We start from the raw sequence: 15,898 nt of genomic DNA on the forward strand, positions 1-15,898 counted from the left end.
TGGGGTATGTTCTCATACAGGCTGCAACCCCCTACAGATGTTGCGAATCCCATATTTCTACGAATTTCACACTTGGCGCTATAACGCTTTAAAGGTCGTCCCATTTCGCGGCGCGTTTAGTGCTCTTCTAGAAAAATGAATGGGAGTCAATGGGCCAATGTAAGTCAATGGGAGCACTTTGGGACGTCCTAGAGCCCCAGGGGTGCAACTTATACCCCCTTGCGGGGTATGTTCTCACTTAGGCTGCAACCCCCTACAGATGCTGTAAATCCCATATTTCTATGAATTTCACACTTGGCGCTATAATCTGTCAAAGTTGGGCGTAATGTTGAGTCAATGCGTTTTGGGGGGTGGTTTTGGGGCCCCTGCGGGGCCCCAAAACCACCCACCCCTTATAAAAGTCATAGCACACCATTCCCGATAAAGCCGCACGATTTGAGCCCACTTTCAAGGGTCTGGGACGAAAGCTGCGGGACTAGTTACGCGCCGAAAAAGTGTACGGAAGAAGAAGAAGAAGAAGAAGAAGACAGAATAATAAACCACAATAGTAAGAATGGACTTTGCCTATGGCAAACCCCATTAATAATAAGCCAGCACAATAGTAAGAATGGACTTTGCCTATGGCAAACCCCATTAATAATAAACGGAGCAATTCCAATAGGGCCTACGCACCGTTTCGGTGCTCGGTCCCTAATAATAAACAGAGCAATTCCAATAGGGCCTACGCACCGTTTCGGTGCTCGGTCCCTAAATAGCCAAGACTGGAATGATCATTCAGTTATATACTAACTGCTGCTTCCCTGAACATCAATAAAAGACTTATTGCACATTGAGTACTGTACCATTTAGGCACACAGATGGCAATAAACTAACCCATATTGTCTCAAGTGAGGGTGTGTGATATTTCTCTCCAAATTTGAGTTTTTATTTTTGATAACTGCAATTAATATTTTGCCAAAAGTAATTTGTGGCTGGTTTACACCTGTCATAGATGAATAAATATGACTGTAAAACTGCCAGTAGATGGCGACAAGTCTCTGTTTTAATGAGTGATCCACTGAATCATTCAAAGGATTCTTTCAAAACTGCTGAACTAAGCAAGATTTCATAAATTTATTATTACCCTGGTTTTCTTCCTTACATGATGCAAATGTTTTCAAAGTTCGGAAAAAAATAAATATATTTCAAATGTGAAGTAGGTGCATTTCCATCAAGTTGTTAGAGTGGCTGACTGTAGTATTGGTAACTTAGTAACCAACAGTAAACAAAGCAAGCATAATGTAGACGGGTCGTGTGGGTGTATTATTTGCTACATCTGAGTTTAATTGGCAAATCAGTTTCAGTCACCCATTTAGGACTTTATATGCAAAAATAGGCATTTCCATCACTCATTTCTCATGCGATACTTAACCCAGCTAACGACTAGGGCTGGGCGATAAGTCAAAAATGCTATCTCGATAATTATTTCCCATATTGAACAATAACTATATATATTTCAATATGAGTTGTTAATGCTTCCAGATTTAAGAGGACCCCGACAATGACTGAAGCCACAAAAATTAGAGGGTCCATCAAACGACATAACTTATTTTGGGATGATGAATATTCAGTGGCTGAAAATCTCTAATATCAACACACTTTTAGATTCTCGTTGTACATTTATGCTGTGTGATTGGCTTTTAGACCAATATAGAGTAAAAAAGTCCAGAGCTTATCAGTGTTATTGACAAAGTTTAATTGGATTTGATTGGATATAATATTGTTTATCGGCCCAGCCCTACTATTGACTCAAATGATTTATTCAGGAATCATTCATGAAATGTCAGAATAACTTTGAGGTGCATAAATGTTCTGCTTTAAACTATTTTACTGTGTTTGAAAAACAAAACTGACAATATTGTGTCTAAAATGTCACTTAATATTTACTTATTTTTTAACTGTTGCTAAATCAATATCGCATTTAAGTTGACGTTTCAAAAACAAACTGCACCCTTGCTTTAGTGATATCAGTTAATCATATGATTACTTATACATAACAAATCCAGTGTGTTTGTTTACTTTTTTTCTTCCTCAAAGTGACTGACATGATAATGCACAATCACAATAATGCTTGCACATTATCAAAACCTCAGTTTTGATATTATATTATATAATATAATATAATAAATATCGCACACCCCAAAACAGACACTTGCTCTGGATACAGTAGAAAAGCATCTCCTTGATGCTATTGATATAATGAAGAACTAAATAAATACTCTGCGTCTGTTCTGAAGACCACATCTTCACATAACTGCTGCGTTGGTCTTGATTAACTCTGAAACTAATGCATTTGAGGAAGCAAAGACATGAGGAAGCAATGTCACTCAACCATCTTTTGGTTTGCTGGCACAAAGCAGTCATATGACAAATAAAAGATCAACTAAAGTTAGTCTTGCGAAGATGTCTATTGGGAATTTCAATTGCACTGACTTGAAGAGGCCAAGAACCACCCATAATGCCTGCCTGAATGGCCACACCGGTCACCACTGCCAAGTCCGGGTCCACTGACGTGTTCGGCTCCTTTCCGAAATATTGACTGATGAGCTGCCGGATCCGAGGGATCCGCGTAGACCCTCCAACCAGGACAATCTCATCCACCTCCTGCTTGTCCAGATGGCCCTCGACGAGGACGGTCTCGATGGGAGCCAGGATCTTCTGGAAGAGGTCGGCATTGAGCTCCTCAAATGTCTCCCTGGTCAGCTTCTCCTCAAACAGGACTTTCTCCTCTTGCGCTCCGCTGGCTCCTGTCATCTGGAGGTACAGAGGAACTCGGAGGTGAACGTGAGGTTCTTGGGTGAGGTTAAGTTTGGCGGCCTCTACAGCCTGTCGGAGGAGATGGATGTCTTCTTTAAGAGTAGGGGGAACGCCATATTGCTGCCGAACTCGCTCTGTGGTGTACTGGAGCAAACGCTGGGTGAAGTCCTGCCCTCCGAGCTGGTTATTACCTGTGGAGATTAAGTGTTAATTATGGGGCCAAACAGGTGGGTTGTGCTCATGGGGCCAGTTGCACCAGCAGTGTGCAAGTTAAAACGTAGCTTAGTTGTGGCTTAAAGTGACACTAAGTTACAACTTACACATTACTAAATATGTTGCACCACCTAACTTAGATTGAATGTAACGCAACGATCCAACTAAATATTTTTACGGCAGAAAAGAGATGACTAGTTTCCATTGAGGAGCTCACGATCATAATGCAGAATGATCTCTCTCTACTCACAGCTGTCATATCTTCCCAAATCTCACATTTTTTTCAGTTTGTATTTTCTAGTTTTTTTCGGTTTGTATTTTCTATTAATTTGTATTTCTATTTATTTTAATTTTCTATGAAGGACTGTTTTGTGTTTGTTGTATCCATCAATTAAAAGTCCTGGGCTGCATCCGAAACCGCATACTTCCATACTATATAGTACGCTAAAATCAGTATGCGAGCCAGGTAGTATGTCCGAATTCATAGAATTCGAAAATCAGTATGCGAGAAGTACCCGGATGACTTATAACTTCCGGCGAGATTCTAGAGTGCGCACCCCATGCATGATGCGCTATCCCATGATGCCCCGCGAGCGAATTCATGATTGGGAGTAAAGCGACGCAATTGACGCAGGTTGGTCACGTGACCATGACAAAATGGCGGATGTAGTACGTCCGAATTCCATTCATACTTTTCACATTCATACTGTATAGAACGTACTTTTGTAACAGCCGAGTAGTACGTTTAAATTCAAATGCAAAACCTACAGAGTAGTAGGCAGTTTCGGACGCAGCCCAGCTCTTTTCTCTTCAACATGTAAGATATAAAAAAAAAAAAAAAAAAAACAAGTTTAGATAACTTTGTGTATGGCTCGTGAATCAGGTATGCGTGTCATCTGTTATAGTGACTGACAGTATCGTACTATAAAACTGTAACTTGTCATTTAATTTTCATAGGACAGTTATATATAGATACATTAGTTGCAGAATTTTAAAGCAGTTTAATGATTTAAATACTTTTTGTTGGATATTACATCATTCAAGCAACTACGCATGACTTTAAGGAGAGCTTACGACCTACTAACTACAGTTTGATTTAAGAGCATGTGGTGCAACCGAAGAAAGAACAAATTTAGTTACAAACTAGCTAGTAGTTACTAAGCCCCTATTGAGGACTTTACGTTCCAGTTTAAGAAAGAACCTACGAACAGCTGGTGCAACCCTACCCAGATGTGGTGGCATTTCTATGAGTGTCAGTTAAATGTCAATGAGACTGCGTCATCTACAAAAACATCTAATCTAAAAAGCTATTGAGGTCAAACCCCTGAGAATAATGTGACCTGTATTAAATTGTTCAACCAAAAAAAAGAGAACTTGCAGATTTTTTTTTAATTCTTATTCTGCTTAAGATTTTTGTTTTAATAGAAAATTGAAGATTTGTAGCTGAAACGGGTACCTGGTGATTCAGAAAAAAAAAATACCAGCACTAAGAGTAAAGTTGAAGCAAAGCATAATACTTGTGGCTCCTAATGATATGAGGTCTTAGGAGGTAAATTAATCTGTGTAAGAAATTGAACATTGTTAACAGCACTATTATGAATCACCAAGAACCACGGCTTCAGAAAAAAATTAATTAATTGATTAATTAAAATAAAAATATTTATATCTTTAAATTCATTAACTGACTGAACAATATACATACATGAAATTATCTTCTACAGGATTTATTACTTTTAGAAGCTAAACTCACCATTTTAAGCACAATTGTATGTTAACATTAGTAAATGAACTGTCAAATGACATGTATGTTTTGTTAACATAACTAAAGATGTTATACAAATGTATTTCTATTTTTACTTGTGTGCTTGAATGTACTTATTTAACAGACTAAAGCTTACTTTAAAACCAGGGTCGCCAGCCCTGATCCTGCAGAGCTGGCTTCCAGTGGTCTAGACAAGATACGGTCTAGCTAGGATACAGCTGCAGATACGCACATCAATAAAGCAGCATTTTTGTAACACTGTATAAGTAACAAATAATACTCTGTACAGCTACTGTTTTTACATTTCTGTGACGGTTGAGTTTAGGATTGGGGTAGGGGTAGAAATTAATATATACACAATTAAAGCTGCGGTCACCCTGCACTTTTCTCACCACAGACTTCCGTTCATATGCACGTGAAAGGGTCAGAAATGCAAGCTCGTGCGACAAGTTTCGCAGTTCGGCACATTTGAAAGTTCTAGCTTAGTGAAATCTGACCTGCAAAATCGCATCACATGAATGCGTGAGACCAATCAAAGATCACAACCTGACCTCTCTGAACAGAATTTTAAAATATGGACCAATCGCTCGCTTTTTTAAATGTATAATCATCTTATCTCGCCCCTCTTCGCTGCGCTGTACAACAGAATTTCGCAAGCACAAACTCTGTCCGCAGCATTATTGGGTAATTTAATAAGTAACATATATAATACTCTGTACAACTACGGTTTTTACATTACCGCTATGGTTGAGTTTAGGGTTGGGGTAATGGTAACCAAAGTTATTAATTGAATACAAAGTAATGGGACATTTAATATGTAACTATAGAACTATAGATAAATGAATCATAAATTTGATAACAACTAAATCTGATCTAGCAACAACCCCTTCCAGCAGAATTCAGCTCCATCCCTGATCAAACACACCTGAACCCATTAATTAGGACCTGAAGCAGCACTTGATAATTACAGACAGCTGTGTTTATTAAAATCTGCAGGAAGGTAGATCTTCAGGAACAGGGTTGGTGACCCCTGCTCTAAAGTGTTCAAGAACTATAACTGCTAATTTCATATCGCTCCCTTAAAATACAGTGTTTTACTACAATGTCTAAGTGACTCTTCACACTCATTGGCTGTTGCTTCAGTACAACGATTACTATAGCAGTGTTTGGCAGAGTGAAGATTGAAAATGAGAACAAATATTTCCGTGCTTTACCAGCAAGGATAACATAAGATCTTTGTCCTGCTCAGAGACTGTATAAAAATATGTCCCGAAGAAGAAGCAGAACATGTCTGAACTGAACTCACAAGATATAAAGACCAACGACAACAACACTGACGAGCGTAAACAACAGCTGGAGATTTGATGACACCAATGTTGTTTTTTCTGATGGACAGGTAAGGGAATTGACTATTGTGGCAAAAACATAGCTTTCTAACACAACTAATCTCAAATATCAACATTTTAAAACCTTTTTTTTTAATCCGTCATAAAAAGCTTAGACTAAAAATGCATAACACCGCTAATGAGAGCGGCATTGCATTATATAACTTAACATTAAATGAACAGCATTGTATTCAGCATAATATTGAGGCAGGATGAATTGTAAATAACGTTAATAACTTTTCTTGAAGATACTAACTACTCTTTAGAGACGCGTTTATATCAAACCATATCAAACACCTGCACAAATCATGTTCATGGCATTTTTCTATATGGGAACACTAACAGGTTTGCTGGTATTACAAAACTGCGGCAGAAGTTTAAAAAAAAAAAAAAAAAAAAGACTTAAAATGACAAAGCTAATTTTAGAAAACACTGCCTAACCATATGTAGTCTTCTAACACTACCCTCTACCTTAAAAGACAAAAAAAGGTGACCAGCTTATTATCACTACTGAGGACACTCAAATTAAAATATTTGTATTTGTTTTATTCTATAAAAGGTCTGATAACATTGCTTCCAAATAGAAAAAAAGAACAATATTAAAGGGCTTTAGAGCCTAGAGTTTTGTTTTTATTTTTTTGTGATGGAAAATCATGGATGTTCCACCATATACTGATTTCCTAATACTTTAGAAGTTAAATCATTGATATTTTTTTGTCTAAAAAGGGATCTAGACATGTCTGAAAACATGGTCTCTTTTTTTAATTGGGAAGAAATGTTACCAGTGCTTTACAGAATAAAATACATTTTAATCAATCAACTAATAATAAATACATATGAAGTTAAACCTTCATAAAAGGTTTTGCACATTAAAATTCAAACATGCAGCTTTATATACAGTAGTAAAGCTTCTGTTAGTTAAGATGTTTATCATTATCGTATCACCCAGCTCACCTGCCATAGCTCTGGTGAGGAACATGCCGCCCTGTTTATTGAGTAGTGACACATCTAGTGTTCCTCCCCCCAGATCCACCACCAGCACATTAAACACCTCAGCCTTATGCAGTCCATATGCCATCGCTGCTGCTGTGGGCTCATTGATCACCCGCAGGACATCCAGTCCTGAAAAAAAGAAATGCACATGATTTGTCATTACAGATTCTAACCAGTACATGAGTAGCTTTTTTTTATTAGTAAGAAGTGATTTTTTTTTTTTTTTTTTTTTTTTTTTACAAATACTTGTGGCCAAAAAGATTGATTAAGATGTACAAAGCACTGCTCTCAAAGAAGTTATTTCAAATTAAGTAAATTTGTGGGTCAACATGGCAAAAACAAAAAATCACTATGGAATGACTGGATTTAAAAGTTGACAATTTATTAGAATGATACAAAACCTTGAAAAGGTTTTCAGCATGATTTGTAAAAGTTAACTGGTTCTAAAAAATGTAAAACCTGTGTGGTTTACTGTTTAAAAAAAAAAAAAAAAAGAAAAAAAAAAAGAATTATATTTAAAACAAAATGTATACCAAACAAATTTCATCTAGCAAAAACATTTGGTTCTGCACCAAAACAAATATTATAAAAACATTTCTTTCCAATAGAAAATTTTAATTAGTTTATATTTGCTGCTTTTCTTCTCCAGATTTTACAATAGATGTTGTAGAATTGTATACAGCAGCACAAGGTATAAGGCTGCACCCAAACACAGTAATCTCTCAATTATATACACATCTTGAGTTGAATCTCATATGAGATGAAATATTTCCCCATGCAGACCTAATATCAGACAGAGTTTTGACAGGCAAATATTGGATTTCTGTTGATCACTGCGATGAATTTAGTCAGAAACTGTTGCAATATATTTTGCTGTAGCATGAGACTGGAATAATTGGATTCCTGTTGAAATGAAATGCAAGCTTAAAAACTGAATCCTAAAACTGACCAGCTAGGTTAGCAGCTCTTATGGTGTAGTTTCTCTGCCTCTCATCAAACTCTGCTGGCACTGATATGACCGCTTTCTCGACAGGAACTCCCAGCTGCTTCTCAGCCATCTTCCTCATTTTCAGCAGGAGACGGGATCCGATAAATTCAGGAGTAACCGTGAAAGTGCTGTTTGTATTGACTAAAAAATCTGCACTGCCATTGTTGAATATCACCTGCAAAATAGCAATGATAATGTCAGAGACACGATAAGAAATGATAGAGTGTAACAAGAAAATTTTTTTACCTTAAATGGGTATCTTGCACTCTCTTTTTCTAAAGTCTCTTCATCGAAAATCTTTCCAATAAATCTCTTAGCATCATAGATTGTATTTTGAGGATTTACGTCAGACAGTTCCTGGCCCTCATGTCCAGCAAACACACCGGTCAGAGTGAATGACACCACACTCGGGATGCTTTTGCGACCTTTGTCATCTTCGATAATTTCAATCTCGCCAGTGCCAGGCTGAAGCACTCCCACAGAGCAGAACGTGGTCCCAAGATCCAGCCCAATGACCCTGGGCTTTGGAGGCGGTAGATACTGCTGTCCCAGATACCCAGCCAGAAGTAGAGCCAGGATGACAGAACCTGGAGAAACACACAATTATGTATGGCTAAAAAATAATGTTGACTAATAAGCAATGTGAAGTTGCTATCGCTTGAAATCCACTACAACACGCACATAGGATACAGTGTCAGATGGTAATACCACGATACTTTAGTTCACCACTTAACTAGTGGTTACCATATAATAGCAATCATGAACATTCCATTTAAATATAAAGGTTTCTAGCATGTGCCTGTATGGTATACATATAAATGTCACGTAGAAAAACTAAAACATAAAAAACACTTATATGGTTTGGTACGGTGTCTAGACAATGTTCCTGATGATGACCAAATAGCTAGACAGGTAGTTAACATGGTGTTTAGACCCAACTGCTGTAACATCTGTAACTTACCATAAAGAACGAAAGTCGACTGGCATATAACAGCTTATTTTACAGGCTGGCGGCTTTGTGTTATGCCAAACAAGAAAACTATTTACCAGCTTGAAATCAAGTTAACGTTAATGTAATTATCCACAGTGCAGTCAGTTATTAGGGAGTTTCAAGACAGATGCGTCAGATCTGTTTCTAGCTAACGGCTACACCAATGGTTATTTTGCTAGAGTTTATATATAGTTGCCAGTACGTTAATTTAAATAAACACTTACCTATCATTGACATTTCTCCGGCCATGTCTCCAACCCAGTATGTATTGAATAACTGTTTAAGAGATGTTCATTCAGTATCTGCGCCGACTGCGTGAACATAACACGTCAACCTAATATGAGATGTTCGGCTTATGGGGGTTGTAGTTCTTTTCATCGACCTCATTATTACTCTGAAGGATTATTTGGTACGCACAGAACTACATTACCCAGAATGCATTTTTAAAATGCAAGGGACTTTTGCACAATTTCCGGTTATCGTTTAGTCTCGAAACCAGATGTAACGCCTCACAAGGCAAGGTGGTTGGGATGAAAAATGGCGAAGGAAAGATGCCGAAGCGGGTTTAGCGACAGCTGTGGTGTGAATGAAGAGAGTGAAGGAGGAAATTTAGACGATGAGGATGATTCAACCAACCTAGATATGGAAGATGATTGGTCTCAGGTTGAACAGAGATCTCAGAAGCGCAAGAACAGAAGTTCAGATTCTGAGGAGGTAGCAACAGGAGGAGTAGAAGGAAGAAGCAAAACAATGAGGATGGAGGATGAGTATAAAGTTATCATGATGTTCTCAAGCATAGGTGAGATGAATAATCCCATGAGATTAACAAAAATGCTCAAAAAAGCTATTGGGGAAATAAATTCAGCCAGATATTTATCAAACAACCGAGTTCTTGTATTTTGTCTGAACAAAAAACAACAAGAAATGCTGATTAAAATGAAAGAGATTGGAGGAGTCGGAGTTAAATGCCACGTACCAGGAGAGGTTAGTGGCATTAAAGGAGTGATAACTGGGGTTCCGCTGTCTTTATCAGACGAAACATTAAGAAATCAGTTATTAAGTGAAAAGGTAATAGAAGTGAAAAGGTTAACAACAAATAGAAGTGGGAAAAGAGAGCCAAGTACAACAGTGATGATAATCATGAATGGGAAGCAACTGCCAGATAATGTAAAAATGGGATATGTTTGTTATCCAGTAAGAACATTCATTAAACCTGCATTAAGGTGTTTCAACTGCCAAAGACTGGGTCATGTTGCAGAAGTTTGTAAGGGAAAGCAAAGATGTTGTAAATGTGGAGGTGAACACAAATATGGTGAATGTGGGGAACTAGTAGAACCTAAGTGCTGTAACTGTGGAGGTCCTCATAGTGCAGCGTATTTAGGATGTAATGCTCAAAAACAAGCTGTGGAGGCAATGAAATACAAAACAGAGTATAATATGTCATATGCTCAAGCTGTAAAAAAAGTTCAAGATGAACAAAGAAACACGAAGAGCTATCAAGTTATGAATGCAAATGAAAGATCGAATAAATCAATAGAAACTCTCAAAACAAATCAGGATGCAGATTTACTCATGGTCAGCAAGGTAAATTTTATAGCATTCATTGCAGAAGTAATCAACTGTACAGCTCAAACTAACAAAAGAACAGAGAAACTAAAAATCATAATATCTGCGGCAACTCGTCATCTTGGAATAACAGAAGTGTCAATGGAGGGAATTCAGTCTCTACTAGGGCAACCTGAGAGTAACTCAAACCCTCAAGAACCCCCAGACAAGCAAAGGCTAATAAAATAAAATGACATTCAGGGTAATACAATGGAATGCCAGGAGTCTAATCGCGAATGGTCAAGAATTTAAGAAAGTTATACATGAAATGACAAATGTGCCTGATTTAATATGTATTCAGGAAACATGGCTTAAATCGCGATTGGATTTTGTCATTCCAGGGTATATATCTATTAGAAAAGACAGAGCAGGAACTTCAGGTGGTGGGTGTGCAACATTTATAAAAAATGGGGTGGCTTATAGGGAAATAAGTATAGATTCACAATATGAATGTGTTAAAGTTGAAGTGTGGACAGCACTAGGGAAAGTATCAATAATAAATTTTTACAATCCATGTAAGCAAATATCCTTAATGGAGCTGAATAAAATTTGGAGAAAAGATGAAGGTATAGGAATATGGTGTGGGGATTTTAATGCACATAGTGTGGTGTGGGGTAGTATGAACACAGACACAAATGGAATGGTGGTGGAAGATTATATGGAAGATAATTCACTAGTATGCTTAAACGATGGTAGGGGAACAAGATTTAATATTAGAAAACAAGTAAAATCATGTTTAGATTTAACAATAGTGTCAGCTGCAATATCTGTTAAATGCCAATGGGAGGTAATAGAGCAGTCAACAGTAGGAAGTGACCATTTTCCAATTATATGTACAATAGGATTAGAAATGCAAAGGAGTATATTGATAAAACAAAATAGATGGAAATTTGAGAAAGCTGATTGGGGAAAATATAATCAAATATGTGAAGAAAAAGTAAAGAACTTTACTAAAGAAGATGACATTGACAAACGTACAGAGGAATTAAGTTCAATTTTAATCACAACTGCAGAAGAATGTATACCAAAAACTAATGGGAATAGTAAAAAGAAGATTGTGCCTTGGTGGAATAACGAATGTAAAAACTCAATAAAAAGTAGAAATAAAGCATTTAGAATGTTGAAAAGAACTTTGACACCAGAAGCTGTAATAGAATATCAAAGGGAGAGAGCAAAGGCAAGAAGAACAATTAAACAAGCAAAAAAGAAATATTGGAGGGAGTATTGTGCATCTATTGGAAAGGAAACACAATTAGGAGAAGTATGGAATATGTTAAAAAAGATGATTGGAGTTTATAAAACTAGAAATATACCAGTAATATCAGGAGAAGGGAAAACGGCTATTACAGAAAAGGAGAAGGCAGAGTTACTAGTTAATACCTTTCAGAAAGCTCATAGTAAAGAAAACCTCAGTGAGAATTATAGAAAGAAAAGAACAGAAATTTTGACTCAACATGAAGACATTTATAATAAAAGACAAAAAGGAGTGGGAGCATTAGATGAGGAGTTTAAAATGTGGGAACTTAAGCAAGTTATGAATAAGATTAAACATACAGCACCTGGACGAGATGGAATTTACTACATTATGCTTAAGCAAGTAAATGATAAAATACTAAAACTTGTATTGGACTTGTATAATAAAATTTGGACAGAAGGGAGATTACCAAGGTCTTGGAAGCATGCTATAATAATACCCATAGCTAAACCAGGGAAAGATGCTTCAAAAGCAGAGAATTACAGACCAATTGCTCTTACATCAAACCTGTGCAAACTAATGGAGAAAATGATTGTAAATAGGCTTAATTATATATTTGACATTAAAGAAATTTTAGCACCATATCAATACGGTTTCAGAAAAGGAAGGTCAACATTAGATGCATTAGTTAAATTGGAAACAGAAGTAAAAAAAGCTATAGCAGTTAAAGAGGGATTGGTAGCAATTTATTTTGATATGGAAAAAGCATATGATATGCTCTGGAAAGAGGGATTATTAATTAAAATGAAAACAATTGGAATAGAAGGAAGAATGTTTAATTGGGTATTGAGTTTTTTATTTGATAGAACAATTCAAGTCCAAGTGGGTAGTGAAGTTTCACAAATTGTGAATATAGAAAACGGAACACCACAGGGAAGTGTGATCAGTCCCATACTTTTTAACATTATGATTAATGATATTTTTAAAAATGTTCATCCAGGAATTAATACAGCATTGTACGCAGATGATGGAATAATGTGGAAAAGAGGAAGGAATATTGCATTTAATTTGTATAAAATTCAAGAAGCTATAAATACAGTAGAGAAATGGTCATTAGATTGGGGTTTCAAATTTTCAACATCAAAAACATGTTATCAAATTTTTACAAAGAAGAAAATAACAGTGAATAAACAGCTTACACTATATGGATCATGTTTAGAGAAAGTTGAAAATTTTAAGTATTTAGGATTATGGTTTGATCAAAAGTTAACATGGAAGAATCATATAGATTATATATTAAAGAAATGTGGAAAGATATTAAATTTAATGAGAGCAGTGTCAGGACAAGACTGGGGTGCTGACAAACAGTCGTTAAAAGGAATTTATGATGGACTTATGCGATCTAGTATTGACTATGGATGCATTGTATATGAATCAGCATCATCAACATTATTAAAAAAACTAGACATTATGCAAACTAAAGCGTTAAGAATTATTTTAGGGGCAGTTAAAACAACACCTATAGCTGCTCTTCAAATAGAGACATCAGAAACACCACTTTATATAAGAAGACAAAAATTGGCTTTGGCGTACTGGATAAATCTACAGGGACAAAGTGAGAATCATCCTGTAAAAAATGTTTTGAATGATTCCTGGGAACTTATAAATACACAAGGGAAGGGCTTTGCCTGGAAAATCAAAGAATGGGTAAATGAGAATGGTCTAGATATATTAACTTTTGCATCAATAAATGTAATGTCACCAATTCCACCTTGGTTACTTGAACAACCAAAAGTAGATTTAAAATTACATGAAAACAAAAGAGAGATGGAAGAGACTGTTAACATAAACACATATGTCAAGAACTACATTATTAATGAATATTACTCATATCTACAAATATATACAGATGGTTCAAAGAGTATGGAATCAGGAAGGACAGGAGTGGCATTCTATGTCCCAGTGCTTGAAGTGAGGAAGTCTGAAAGGATATCAGATGGAACCTCTGTATACACAGCTGAGATGGTTGCAATTTTGATGGCATTAGAGTGGATATATGAAACCAGACCTGATAAAGCTCTAATATGTTCTGATTCAATGGCTGTCTTGATGAGTTTAAAATCAATGGAATCGAAAAGAAATGACATTCTAACAGAAATTATGATCAAGTTTAATAATCTAACACAGATGGGAGTAATAGTTCATTTAATGTGGGTTCCAGCGCATGTCGGTATTCAGGGCAATGAGGAGGCAGATAAAATAGCTAAAGAATCTCTACAACAAAATGAACCAATTAGACACATTTCACTAAGCAGAGCAGAAGGAAAAGGCTTAATCTTAGAAGCTTGTAATAGGAAATGGCAGAAAGTTTGGGAGTCCAATAACACAGGGAGACATTATCATAAGATCCAAAAAACAGTAAAGAAAAGCAAAATATCACATAATCTTAGTCGAAGAGAACAAGTTATTTTAACACGTTTAAGAACAGGACATACATTTTTAAATCAAACATTACACATAATGGGGAAACATGAGACAGGTTTATGCAACACATGTCTAATAGATGAGACAGTAGAACATGTTTTAAAAAGGTGCAAAGCATATAAAAATGAAAGAAGAAACCTTAAAGAGGAATTGCATAGTTTAGGATACCAGGATTTCACAATAAAGGGTTTATTAAAAGATGGTTTAGATTCAGGAAGACAAATAAAGGCAGTAATAAGGTTCATTAAAAATAGTGGATTATACAATAGAATTTAGGAAACCAGTTCAACCTCTTCACACTCCATCACAGTAGGTGGCGATATGCACCTTTAAAGTTGGTTCGCAACTCGCCATAAAACGAAGAAGAAGAAGAAGAAGAACGCCTCACAAGTGCGCAAATGTTAAAACTGAGACCAAACCTGGACCAAACAGTACAAGTAAGTTGTCATAAAAGGCTACGACTCCTTTAGCAAAGCGAGCTGTATCACTAATCAAGAAAAATATATTACAGTATAGTGTTCATAACATTATTTATATACATTAAAACATTTTTTTAAATATGAAAATTATCTGTACTACATTATATGAGAATGTAATATAATGCATTTTCATGCCATTTCGAATACCAATAAATGTCACTTTAGCTAAATTATTTTTATAATAACATGAGTTTTGGAGCAGAGATTAAAGTTTGAAAGCGTAGACCATTTCATTATATACAGTTGAAGTCAGAATTATTGGCCCTCTTTTGATTTTTATTTTCTTTTTTAAATATTTCCCAAATTATTTTTAACAGAGCAATGAAATTTTCACAGTATGTCTGATAATATTTTTTCTTCTGGAGAAAGTCTTATTTGTTTTATTTCAGCTAGAATAAAAGCAATTTTTAATTTTTTAAAAACCATTTTTGGGACAAAATTATTAGCCCCTTTAAGCTAATTTTTTTTCGATAGTCTACAGAACAAACCATCATTATACAATAACTTGACTAATTACCCTAACCTGCCTAGTTCACCTTATTAACCTAGTTAAGCCTTTAAATGTCACTTTAAGCTGTATAGAAGTGTCTTGAAAAATATCTAGTAAAATATTATTTACTGTCGTCATGGAAAAGATAAAATAAATCAGTTATTAGAAATAAGTTTTTAAAACTATTATGTTTAGAAATGTGCTGAAACAATCTTCCCAGAACAGAACAGAAATTGGGGAAAAAAATAAACAGGGGCGTTAATAAATCACGGGGGCTAATAATTCTGACTTCAACTGTACATAAAACAGAAATATGCAAAAAATAAAAATAAACTCACACCGGCCACTTTAATAGGTACACCTTTCTAGTATCGGTTTGACCCTCTTTTGCCTTCAGAACTGCCTTAATCCTTCGTGACATGGATTTACCAAGGTACTGGAAATATTCTTCAGAGATTTTGGTCCATATTGACATAATAACCAAACAGCTGCAGATTTGTTGGCTGTGCACATCCAT

The 15,898-nt window shown here is 35.9% G+C and overlaps 1 protein-coding gene across 3 annotated transcripts in view; it reads right to left on the minus strand.

Moving 5' to 3' along the window:
* The window catches only part of hspa13 (heat shock protein 70 family, member 13), a 20,446-nt gene extending 10,977 nt beyond the window's left edge, over positions 1-9,469 (minus strand). The window contains exons 1-5 of one of the 3 annotated variants that reach the window (XM_073923098.1): positions 9,353-9,469; positions 8,384-8,724; positions 8,099-8,312; positions 7,111-7,278; positions 2,506-2,987 (exon numbers count right to left, since the gene is read on the minus strand). In XM_073923098.1, the coding sequence (XP_073779199.1) occupies positions 2,506-2,987; positions 7,111-7,278; positions 8,099-8,312; positions 8,384-8,724; positions 9,353-9,377 (1,230 nt within the window). In that variant the 5' untranslated portion in view covers positions 9,378-9,469. 3 annotated transcript variants of the gene reach the window in all.
* Between the last annotated feature and the right edge of the window lie 6,429 nt (positions 9,470-15,898).

Source organism: Danio rerio, chromosome 15 (genome assembly GCF_049306965.1).
Source record: "Danio rerio strain Tuebingen ecotype United States chromosome 15, GRCz12tu, whole genome shotgun sequence".
Lineage (NCBI taxonomy): Eukaryota > Metazoa > Chordata > Actinopteri > Cypriniformes > Danionidae > Danio > Danio rerio.